This window comes from Mastigoproctus giganteus, chromosome 1 (genome assembly GCF_048544385.1).
Source record: "Mastigoproctus giganteus isolate SK-2022 chromosome 1, ASM4854438v1, whole genome shotgun sequence".
Classification (NCBI taxonomy): domain Eukaryota; kingdom Metazoa; phylum Arthropoda; class Arachnida; order Uropygi; family Thelyphonidae; genus Mastigoproctus; species Mastigoproctus giganteus.
The window spans coordinates 164298050-164311529 of NC_143575.1; the positions used below are offsets into that span (position 1 = coordinate 164298050).

Consider the following 13480-nt stretch of genomic DNA (forward strand, 5'->3'; position numbering starts at 1 on the left):
TTACTGATTGATTTTCTTTGAATGATGTTTGCAAAAATGGCCATTTTGGAGAAATAATTTTGAATTTGCTAATTAATACCATTATCAGTATTTTGTTCAACAATTTTTGTTTCAAACATTGAAAATTGAAAAATAATTTCTGTTCAACTGTAGTAAAATTATTAGATTTAATAAATGAATGTATACATAGTTGGATTACAAATTACTTGTCAAACATCCAAATGTAATAAAACAGATAACTATAAAATGTGTTGTATTCATTTTTTCAGAATGTTATGATTAAAAAAAATTAATGCACTTTAGTATCAAAACTGTAATTTTTTATTTATTTATTTCATTTATTTATTTTGTTTTCATATTTTCCCCTTGCAACATAAATTAGCTTTCCATTATGTACAGAAAATAAAGTAGATTTACATTCAACTCTTGCTTTCGCTTTTCTCAATGCTGTGCAGCGATGTAGCTTAATGTAATTCTTATGGCCCACTTATAATGACGTCAAACACGCAGTGTTTGACGTCATTATAAGTGGGCTTTATCTAAGAGTGGTGACAGTTGGTCCCACTGCATAGAATTTAAAAACTGTATGAGACTGCTGTAGTCACCTTTATGAAAGGAAAAGCCCTTTCCCTTGCCTTTGACAGTATTTACATCTTTAAGTAAATCCAACATCAATACGTTGTGATCGCTGCCGCCTATAGAGGGTCTTTTATCTGCAGATTTTTAATGAAGGGTCATTGTTGATATATCAAGTGTATTGCTTTTTTTTGTTGCCTCTTTAGCAAGACAAAATATTTCTATAATTTTGAATATTTTAAAATTAAAATTGCATTTGTGTTGTTGTTGGTTAAAATACGGAGCATTAAATTTATTTTATGTTTTTTGCAGTAATATACAAATTGTAGATATTTTATGAAATTGTTATAAAACTAAGGGCAACAAAGGCTCAATTTATCTTATGCTTGAATCAAATTTAAAATTTTATAACAGAGTTACTTGTTATTTGGTTTTTTTTTAGGAGCATTAGCAACTAAGGCCATATTGCTCCGGGGATATGCGGTGGCCATTCTCTGACCTTTCCGCACCCTCATTATTTGATGGTCACGGGCTCAAACCCCGGTCTAATCAAGAAGCGTGGGCTATGCACTGCTGTTCCTGCCCACCAGGCTACGGAGGTGCCCAACAGAGTTACCTCAATCTATTTCCATAGGGTGACTTCTCTTCAAGACTCTCTAAATCCGATTTATATTACACTCAGTTTAAAATGATTAAAATTATATATACTTAGTTAAAATATTTAAATGTGTTCAATCCTCTAAGCTCATGACTGACCAGACACCCCCCGAGATCATAACTGAAGGCCCCACCCAACCCGAGACCTATCCAGTCCACCAGAAAACCTTGAGTGAATTTAACACAATTTTAAAATTGTGTCAAATTTTAAAATAAACTCCAATAAAATCACGGAATATACTAAAATACGATGATGAATAATTACACAAAACTTTTAATTGCAGAAACTATAGAAGTGAGAGTACAAAATAACGCAATAAATGTACAATGACCATTTCTCATTTCGGATTCGTGGACCTTTGTGTGCATGTGTGTTAACAGATAATCTCTCGTATATAAATAGTAGGGGGAAAGTTAGCATTAGGGAGTTTGTTTCCTACCTGTGATCACGACAGTATGTCAAAGTTTTGTCCCTTAAGGAAGGAACGTTTTTAGTAAATTATTCATCATTGTTTTTATGAAATTCATCATTGTGTTTTAGTATATGCCTTGATTTTTGTGGCATTTATTTTAAACTTTGACGCAATGTCTTCAGTCACTCAAGGTTTCGTGATGGATTAGAATAGGTCTAGGGTTGGGTGGGGGGCCTTTGATTATGATCCCAGGGGTGTCTGGTCAGTCTTGAGCTTAGAGGATTGAACACATTTAAATATTTTAACTAAGTATATATAATTTTAATCATTTTAAACTTGAACGTAATAGAAGTCAGATTTGGAGAGTTTTGAAGAGAAGTCACCCTATGGAAATAGATTGAGATAACTCTGTTATAAAATTTTAAATTTATGAAACTGTGTACTTTGTGCTGCTTTATATCATTATTTTTAATTTAATTCCAGTCAACATCGGGAGATAGTGAGAATTCTAGTCCGTATGTGGAGGAAATCCAGATGAGTAGTACACCTCGGCCACACACACAAAAACAGAAACCTAAAATTAGGAGGCAAATCGCTATAAAACCAAGAAATGGTAATTACAGCAGTTTAGAAAGTCTTGACTCTCCAAGAATTGTAGATGTTTCTCCCCAGCTGCCTCCTCATTGGATACACGAATGTAATATTGACACCGGTGAGATGTATTACTTTAATCCAGTCACTAAAACAAAGGTGAGATTTAGAAAAAAAAAAAAGTAGGAAACATTTCTATTGTTATTAGTATTTTGTAAATATATGCATTCATCAGATTGGATCAACGTATTTTTCTTTAAATGAATTTAGCTAATGAAGTAATTAATTTAGCATCAATACAATCTAGCATTTAGCATCAATACAATTAATTTAGCATCAATACCTTAGCTAAAGTTTGGGTCTGACTGATATATTATATTGAAAATTAAATTTTTCATTGGCAGTATGGTAACTAGAGAAAATTTAAGTATTGCTGAATTAGGTGGCTGACTGGAGTTGTGGGGGAGAAGGATTAAACAAGAATAAGAGAAAAAAAAAATTATTATGGAAATCTTATGCAATAAAATATTTGTTTTTTTTGCAGCTAATGATTTAAAATTGGGTTATTAAGAAAAATATAAACCAAAATTTGTTACATTTGGGGTATTATTAAAATGGTATTTGTGTACATTAGCGTGACATTGCTGAGTATGAGTGCAGTATTACACGCATTTATATTGACTGTGATTTTAGCCACATGACTGCCGAACATGGTGATGATTATTTTTATCACTGTTGTCAAAATGATTAGTTGTAAATGCCATTGACATAGTGGTTGTGCCAGAGTATAACAGAATATTATTTGTTAAAAATGAGACAGAAATTATTTGATGCACATATTATATTACATGATTATTTACAAAAAAATTTTGTATCATGTGTTACGTATGTTGAGCATCATTGTGTAGTATCCAGAATTACAATTGTCTACATGATTTTAATATAAATAATGTGTGAAATTATTCACACATTATTTATATTAAAATTTAGGAGGTACTCTTGTTATTGTTTTCAGTTTCAGTTTGTATAAAAAAAAAATTTTGTTTTGAGAATTTTTAAAAGACAATTAAAATGCTTTAATGGCAGGGGATTTTTAAGTTTTAAGTTTAATTAAGGGGTAGAAGTTGAAAAATGATGTGGACATCTATGAAGGGAATATGGCCTTCATCAAATTTTATTGAAATTAATAATTAGCTTCTATGAATACCTAATAACTTGTAAACAGTGACACAAGTCTGGGCTGATCGGCAGCAGTCCAATGCTATGGCTACCTTGAGAACTAAATTATTAATACTCCTTACACACACACACACACACACACACACACACACACACACACACACACACACACACACACACATTGCATCCTCCTAGTGGAAACTAATCATCAGACAGAATCACTACAGAGAGAATAAAAAGATAATAATGAAATAAAGCTAAAACTGAAAAGCCTGTACTAAGAACAGGACTAGAATCTGAAAAACCTCAGATTGTGAAGAACAAATTACCATAAAAATAAATGATCCATTGATAAAAATGAATGGATTTAGTATTCCTTGTAGCCAGCTACACTGAATGACCTCTGATTACAAAGTGTTCGGTATTTGAGAAAATCTTTTTCAATATTTTGCATTATTCAAAACTGCTAATTTCGAAGAGCAGAATGTCCCAGTAGCATTAGTAGAGGCATATGACGCAAGAAAGCAAATTAATATAGCATCAGCCAAAAAAAATCCCATTTCACACATCCATTCACTCTAAAAGTTTGTCCAGTTCTTCCTTGAATTTATTTAACCTATCAACTTCCACAGATGGAAGTTTATAGCTTAAATGACAGATGGAAGTTTGTTCCACCAATCAACTACCCGCTGGCTAAAGGCAAATTTCTAAACATCTCTTCTACAACTGTCCTTCCTCAATTTGAATTTATGTCCCCTCAGGTTGTTAATCTGAGCAAGTGGAAGAATCTCATCAGCATTGAGCCTGCTCAATGCATTCAAGGCCTTAAGACCTCAATCAGATCACATCCTAGGTGCCTAGTCTCTAGACACTGCAATTTGCAGAATGTAAGCCTTTCTTAATAAGAGTACCCCTTCATCCACCTCACCAGTCTTGTTGGCCTTCTCTGTACTTGTTCTAGCAACTCTACAACCTTCCTAAAATGAGGCCTCCAGGACTGTGCACAGTACTCGTGACCTGAGTACTGACTGACCTGACCATTGCCTTATACAAAGGGATAGTTACCTCCTTATCCCTAATAGCATAATTCCTGTATGTCATTGACAAGACCCCATGACCTCCTCTGGCAGCCTCTCTGCAGTACTCAGAAAACTTCATATCTGACTGCACAATTATCCCCAGAGTGTAGTACCACACAGTTGGTACATTTCTCTGGGGTTACTTCTACCCGTGTGCAGTATTCTAGATCATGTTGCAGGATCTAGAATTCAGAGTTGTCATTAAAAATCCTGCCAACCTTCACATCGCCTGCAAACTTGAATATTAAGCCTGGTATACCTTCATCAGTATCATTGATAGATACAGAAAACAACAATGGACCCAACACCTAATCCTGGGGAACTCCATTATTAACATTAGTCCACAAAGAGGAGTGTCCATTGTTTGCTACTCTGTCTTCTCACACTCCATCATCCTTTTATCCATTGTAGCAACTTGCTCTTAATGATATACTGCTCCAATTTGTACAATAGTCTTCCATGTGCAACAGTATCAAAAGCTTTCTTGAAATCCAAGTATATGATAAATTATTTTTTGCATTGAGTTCCTTTGTAATAGTATCCAATCAAATTGGTCTGACAAGACTCACCCTTAACAAACCCATGCTGTGCCTGAATTATTACTGCAGTCCTGTCTAGATTTTCATGCAATATTTCTTTAACCAGTGAATCCATTATTTTCCCTTGAATAGAAGTTAAATGAACAGGTCTGTAATTACTCGTTGCCATTTGTTCTCCCTTTGTGAATTGGGGATACATTTGCACATCTTCAGCCCGTGGGGGACCTCCCCTGACTCATAATTATGGCTAAGTGTTTGCTTACTTTATTTGCTGCCTCCTTTAATATAACTGGATAGACTCCATCCACCCAAGGGCCTTCCTTGTGTTTAACTTCAACAATGGGAATAGGGTGGGCCAGTAAATTTCCCAGATATTGACTGGAATTTGTAGGTTGGTTGCTCACACACTAGCAAAGCTTTTGTGGATTTATTGGATGATTGTTTTCTACATTAGCATGTTCGGGAGGCAACTAGAGAGAATAATACCCTTGATTTGATTATCAGTAGTGATTCTTCATGCATTAAGAATCTGCAAATAGAGGAACCACTAGGTGGCAGTGATCACAGTGTGCTGAAGTGGGATTTACTCAAAGAGGTAACTACCATCAGGGGTAAAGGGAAGGGTTATTGCTTTTGTAAAGGCGACTACAATGGTCTGAGACAGTATTTAAATTCTATACAGTGGGATCAACTGATGATGTTACCAACAGCAAATTCAAAGTGGGAAGCATTCAAAGAACTTATCTTGGAAGCTACTACATACCAACATAAGGTTTTACATACCAACTAAGAAATATTGTTCAAGGTTTAGGCCTAAATGGATGTCAGATGAACTAATGAGACATATGACAGAAGAAAAATGCTTGGGATACATATAAATTAACACGTGAGACAGAAGCCTGTGATAGATATAAGTTGATCTGTAACCAAGTTACAAAGGAGGTTAGGCAGGCGAAGACAGATTACAAGAAATCTTTGACAAAGGATGCAAAGAAAAACAGTAAAGAGTTCTTTTCTTATGTAAACTCTAGAAGGAAGGGATGAATCGGATTGGTCCACTTGATATCGATCGTTCAACTGTTGATGATCCTGCTCAGGTAGCTAACAAACTAAATGACTATTTTGCATCGACATTCATACATGAGGAGTTATTCAGCGAGGGGAATGCCAGAGTTGTATTCAACTCTGGTGGTAAGCTAGGTAATCTTGTAATAACTGAGAGTAAAGTGGAGGAGAAATTGTTGAAGATAAACACAAGAAAGGCACCTGGGGTGGATGGGATCTATCCAGTTATATTAAAGGAGGCAGCAAAGGAAGTAAGAAAACCCTTAGCCATAATTACGAGAGCTTCCTTGGACTCAGAGAAGGTACCCACAGACTGGAGATGTGCAAATGTGACCCCAATTCACAAAGGAGGATCAAAGGCTGACACAAGTAATTATAGACCTGTGAGTTTAACCTGTTCCAGGAAAACTAATGGAGGCACTGGTTAAAGAAGCACTGCCGGATCATCTAGACAAGACTTCAGTTATAGCTCGGACACAGCATGGTTTTGTTAAGGGGAAGTCTTGCCTGACCAATTTGATTGGATACTATGATGCAGTCACAAAAGAACTGGATGCAGGGAATAACTGATATTATATACTTGGATCTTAGAAAGGCTTTTGATACTGTTGCACATGAAAGACTGCTGCAAAATTGGAGCAGTGTGGCATTGGAGGCAAATTGCTGCTATGGATAAAGGGGTGGTTGAGGTGCATAAGACAGAGAGTGGTAATCAATGGAAACTGCTCATTGTGGACTAATGTTATTAGTGGAGGCCCTCAGAGTTCAGTGTTGGGTCCATTATTGTTTTCTGTATTTATAAATAATATTGATGATGGTATATCAAGCATTGAGACCGTGAGCCACCAAATACGGAGGATGCGGAAAGGTCAGGGAATGACCACCGCATACCCACGGAGCAATATGGCCTTAGTTGCTAATGCTCCTAAAAACCAAATAACAACATATCAAGCTTAATGTTCAAGTTTGCAGACGATACAAAAGTCAGCAGGGTTGTTAAGGACACTTCTGATGCTATGCTGCTGCAACAGGATCTGGAAAGGTTGAGCAGATGGGCAAATGAAGTTTAACATTGACAAATGTAAAGTACTACATATGGGAAACAGCAACCCCAGAGCAACGTATCAACTCTGTGGTACTACACTGACAGTGGTAGAGAATGAAAAGGACTGGGGGTAATTGTGCAGGCAGATATGAAGTTCTCTGAGCAGTGCAGATGGGCTGCAAGAGTAGCTCATGGTGTCTTATCAATGATATACAGGAATTTTTCTAGCAGGGATAAGGAGGTGATTATTCCCTTGTATAAGGCAATGGTCAGGCCACACCTTGAGTACTGTATACAGGTCTGGAGGCCTCATTTCAGGAAGGATGTAGAGCTGCTGGAATGAATACAGAGAAGGGCAACAAGATTAGTGAATGGAACAAAGTGTTGCTGTTACGAAGAAAGGCTTAAGTTTTGCAAATTACAGTGTCTGGAGATTAGGCACCGGCGAGGTGATCTGATAGAGGTGTATAAAGCCTTGAATGGTTTGAGCATGCTCAATGCTGATGGTATTCTGCCTCTTGCTCAGAATAATCACCTGAGAGGGCATAAATTCAAATTGAGGAAAGACAGATGTAGGATAGATGTCTGGAAATTTGTCTTTAGCCAGTGGGTAGTTGGTTGGTGGAACAGACTTCCATCCCTTGTTGTGGAAGTTGATAGGCTAAATAAATTTAAGGCTCAGCTGGACAGGTATTTCGAACGAACGGAGGGGTGAAGTGGAAGTGTTTTTTTTTTTTTCTGGCTGATGCTTCATAAGCTTGCTTTCTTGCATCATATGCCTCTACTAATGCTAATGGACTCACATCTGGTGAGTATGGGGTTTGGCACACCCAGGGTCCTGAGCTGGATATCATCATTCTCTTTCTTGGCGATTCCTTTCTACTTATCTGACACACACACACACACACAAACACACACACACACACACACACACACACACACACACACACACACACACACACTCTCGCTCTCTCTCTCTCGCTCTTCCGCTCTCTCTCTCTGGGCAACTGGGGAATTTTTTTTGGCTGGTGAAGCATAAGCCTCAGGTTTCCTTGGACCATATGGCTAATAATAATTTCACCTCCACTTTGTTCTCAGTTATTAGTATATTGGTCATTAATATACTGATGCATATTAATGTGCAGGATGTCTACATGGAAATGAAACAACTTTGAAGCAGTATAACTTGTTATATGTAAATGTTTCCATTATATGTTTATTCTGTGTAATGAATTTCAGATGAATTATGCTGACCCCACAAGTGAAAGCAAACTGTGTGCTATTGATGGCTGCATTAAAGTCACCAAAGACAGGGCGTGTGTACTTAGACAGGCTTCAGTTGTTTGTGGGAATTAGAGAACTACCAATGTAACCCCGTATTTCAGCAGGATGGGATTGTTTCCTTGATGCCTGGTTGGGTGGAGATTGCCTGATTTTATCCTGCTTAAATTTTTTTTCTATGGTGTTTTGTGAAAGGCAAAGTCTACTTTCCACAAAGGTACAGGAGGTTGTTCATCTGAAAGAGTGCATTGCATTAGCATTGGCCGCTGTATCCCCTAATCTGTTAGATAGTGTGGAGAAAAATTGAATACTGTTGTGACTTAGTCTGTGCTGTGATTAGTGCACATATTGAATGTCTGTGATACGGAACCATCACACACAACACATTACATACTAATAGCATTAGTAGAGACATGTGATGCAAGAAAGCAAGCTTATATAGCATCAGCCAAAAAAATCCCCTTCCCATTTCATCCATCCGTTCACTCCAAGTGTTTGTCCAGTTCTGCCTTGAATTTATTTAAGTTGACTACCTCCGCTATTACAGATGGAAGTTCCAACAATCAACCACCTGCTGGCTAAAGAAAATTTCCACGCATCTATTCAACATCTGTCTCTCCTTAATTTGAATCTTTGTCCCCTCAGGTGATTAATCTGGGCAAGAGGTAGAATCCCACCAGCATTGAGCTTGCTCAAACCATCCAAAGCTTTATACACCTCAGTCAGTTCACCTTGAAGGTGCCTGGGTTCCAGACACTGCAATTTGCAGAACTTAAGCCTCTCTTGGTAAGAGGATCCCTTTATTCCCCTCACCAATCTTGTTGCCCTTTTCTGTACACGCTCAAGCAAATATACATCCTTCCTAAAATGAGGCCTCCAGACCTGTATGCAATACTCAAGGTATGGCCTGACCATTGCCTTATACAAGAGGGTAATCATCTCCTTATCCCTGCTAGCAAAATTCCTGAATTCCTGTATATCATTGACAAGACACCATGAGCTACTCTTGCAACCTTTCTGCACTGCTCAGAAAACTTCATATCTGACATATTACCCCCAGGACTGCACCCTGGGAGTAATGTCTTAATTACCCATAGGTCTTTTTCATTTTCTAACACCTTGAGAGTGGTACCACACAGTTGGTACATTTCTCTGGTGATACTGCTCCCCATATGCCGTACTTTACATTTGTCAATGTTAAACTTCAGTTTCCACCTTTCAGCCCATCTACTCAACTTTTCTAGATCCTGTTGCAGTAGTGTACTGTCATTACTGTTATTAACAACCCTTCCAACCTTTGTATCGTCTGCAAACTTGGACATTAACCCTGATATCCCTTTGTGAATATCATTGATAAATTCGGAAAACAACGTCACCCAACACCGAACCCTGAGGGCTCCACTAATAACATTAGACCACGAGTGTCCATTGATTACCACTCTCTGCCTTCTCACACTCACACTTAGCAGCAACTTGCCCTTAATCCCATACCACTCCAATTTGAACAGTAGTCTTTCATGTGCAACGGTATCAAAAGCTTTTCTAAAATCCAATTATATATTATATCAAAATTATTTTTTGCATCCAGTTTCTTTGTGATCACATAATAGTATTCAATCAGATTAGTCAGACAAGACTTCCTCTTAATAAACCCATGCTGTGTCTGAATTATTACTGCAGTCTTGTCTACATGATCCTGCAATGCTTCTTTAACCAGCGACTCCATTATGTTCCCTGGAACAGAAGTGAAAATAACAGGTCTGTAATTACTCATGTCACCCTTTGATCATCCTTTGTGAATTAGGGACACATTTGCACATCTTCAGTCCATGGGTACCTCCCCAGAGTCCAAGCAAGCTCTCATAATTGTGGCTGTGGGTTTGCTACTTCCTTTCCTGCGTCCCTTAATATAACTGGATAGATTCCATCTGCTCCAGGTGCTTTTTTTAATGTGAACTTCAACAATTTCTTCTCCACTTTCCTCTCAGTTATTACAAAATCATTTAGCACCTGTTAGAGTTTGATAAATTTCTGGCCTCCACTTCTCTAGAGAATTTCTCTTGTGTGAATTGAAATGCAAAATGCTCATTCAGTTTGTCAGCTACCAGAGCAGGATCGATATCAAATGGACCAATCTGATTCATCCCCTTCCTTCTAGAGTTTACATAAATAAAGAATTCTTTGCTGTTCCTCTTTTCATAATTTGCCAAAGATATCTCATAATCTGCCTTTGTGACTTGATTACAGACTAGCTTATATCTTCCATAGGCTTTTGAGTCACCTGACATATCCTATGCATTTTTCTTCTCTGCCAGCAGTCTCATTAGTTCATCTGACATCCATTTAGGCCTGAACTTTGAACAGTATATCTTAGTTGGGACGAAAAGCGTAGTAGCTTTCAAGATTACTTCCTTCAGTGCTTACTATTTAGAATATGCTGATATACAGTAAGCAGCAGTTATATGATAATGTTTTCAAACTGAATTTCGATTCTAATAATGGCAATTCTAATAAGTAAAAATTGGCAAATATTATCCAGAGGCTATACAAATAAAGATATAAAGTTCAAATTTACACTTTATTACCAAAGGTTTATTACCATTTAAATGATACATGAAAATCAGAAGAATATTATCCACAGGTTATCAAAATAAAAATAAATTTATACTTATGCAATAGCAAAGTGATATATTAAACTTACCACTTTGTAATATGATTATAATTTAAAATAGTCACTTTTTTTTAGATTGCTTTAAATTATCACTACAAAGTCTATCTATAGATTTTAAACAGTCTATATTCATGATCACTTGCACCAATTTCTACCAATGTTCTCTCCTCAGGATGGATATAGTTTCACCAGTTTGCCTTTTTGTAACTCGAATTTGTTTGGATTCAACTTCATTTTCCTCCTCCTCCTTGGCAAAATTATCAGTAACAGACTGGGCAATTTAATCTGTTAAAGCTGTAGTAACTTGTATATCACCATCTATGTCCACCGAATCATTAAACTCCTGCTGACTCATGTCTTCAGGCTTTTTGATCAGTGTCGTGACTTAGTTGCCCATCGTGAATGATTAATCCACATTTTTGAAATACTAATCCAGGTTTCAGAAACTTCATTCCAGTCACTCGTTGTCATGTGAAGTGCACTAGAACTGTTATATCTGCTTTGCAATATCAAATGATGTTCTTAAACCTTTATCTACAAACTGGATGAGTCTTCGCCTCATATCCAATCTATAAAAGGTCTTAAAGGTTTTTATTATTCCCTGGTCACGAAGTTGAATCAGTGATCTGGTATTCAAAGTTAGAAAAACTGTAATTCAATGTTTTTGAAAGTCTACTTTAGATGAGCTGGGCAGTCGTCCAAAACCAATGCAATTTTTTTTTGTTTTTCTTATCCAATTGCAAATCCCATTTACATAGATAATTTTCAAATAAAGAAGCTGTCATCCAAGCAGTGGCATTATTGGCCTATTCAACAGGCAGCTGTTTTACTCCTTTAAAACATATAGTTGATTTACTCTTGCCTATAACTAATGCCGTCATCTTGATTGTTCCTGTCATGTTGCATTTTAAAAGAACTGATCTTCTTTCCTGCAGACACAGGAATTTTTAAAAATAATGTAATGGTCTAGGGGTAGCCTTGTAGTACAAGCCTTGTAGCCTTGTTTCATCTGTATTAAAAATGTCTTCAGAATTATAAGTGCTTAACACAGTTTGCCAAGAGGTTTTCAACCAGGTATCAGCTGCAGAACCATTGGAATCCTGTTTTTCTCCTTAAAGTTTTTTGTAAACAATATCATGCCTCACCTTCTATCTTGTCAGACATCTGTCTGTCGACTTAAACTCTTCGTTTAGTTTTTCAGAAAAATTGTTACCTTTTTGGAGAAGAATGCTACAATTGATTGGTGCATTTAATGAGCTGGCCTGTTTGAACCAAACGAACAGAGCTTCATCTACTGTTTGGCATTTCCTTTTGCACTTCCCTTTTCTGGTTTAATGACTGAGGCACTCCTATTTTACTGCCGCTTCCCTTTGAGACATATTGCCTAAGTTTAATTTATCGTGTTTCCATAATTCGTAACTTATCTTTTACATTCAAATTCACTCTCTTTCTGTTCACTGACATTTTTTTTTTTGGGTAGTAAAATTTAAAACAGTAAAAGTGTTGTCAATCAATAACAAAGCACATGGCACACACAAATTGGAACTAACATGACACACACAAGTGAGACAAAGTTTAGATATAGAAATGAAGATCAGATTTCAGTGAAGGGGGAAACACATTTCACCATAATAACATGAAAACACAGAATTCTAGCTATCAGTATTATCACAGTTGGAATAAGATTCGGTTTACTATCCATTTATTGTACTAACAGAATTGCATTAACAGACAAGCCCAATAAACCAGAAACTGCAAATTGTTTTTATTGTTTTATGGTTGTGAACTCCAGAAATGTGCTCTAGAAAAATATCACAGGCGTTCACAATTGATTCTTATAACCAAAGATGTGATTCTAATAAACGATGCAAGTGTAGTGTATTTTATTGATTTGAATCCCTAGCGCCTTGTTTTCCAGATTGCTGCTCATTCCCGTAGAAGCAGTGCAAGAATCACTTTCACCTCTGCCTGTGGCCAATGTTAATCTATTAGACTGTGTATCCCTCCAAGCGAGCAGTTTTCCAACCCTCCTAATACTGCCTCTATAGCATCCGCAAATATTCTTGCACCTCTTCTATTTAAGTATATCCCCATAGAAAGTGTCTCTCCTGTTAAAAAGCACAGACAAACCTGAAAAAAAATTCTACCCCAATCTCTCCATGGCTGAATTGATTGACAAGGCTCTCATCATATACTCCCCCCTAATGCATCTGGGCAGAATTGCAAACCCTTTCAAATATAACCCTATCTCACAATTTTTTTTCAACATTGACATCTACTTCTTAAATAAGTCTGCAGATCTACTCTTAATGTCATTATTGCTGACGTGTACAACGATATCCTTTTTGCGCATAAAAGATAATATCTGCTCTACAACAACATCC

The 13480-nt window shown here is 36.8% G+C and overlaps 1 protein-coding gene across 2 annotated transcripts in view; it reads left to right on the plus strand.

Moving 5' to 3' along the window:
- The window catches only part of LOC150091236 (rho GTPase-activating protein 12-like), a 308288-nt gene that overhangs the window by 59525 nt on the left and 235283 nt on the right, over positions 1-13480 (plus strand). For both annotated transcript variants that reach the window (XM_090382935.1, XM_090382932.1), the window contains exon 4: positions 2130-2396. In XM_090382935.1, coding sequence (XP_090239061.1) covers positions 2130-2396 — 267 coding nt within the window. The remainder of the gene's footprint in view (positions 1-2129; positions 2397-13480) is intronic.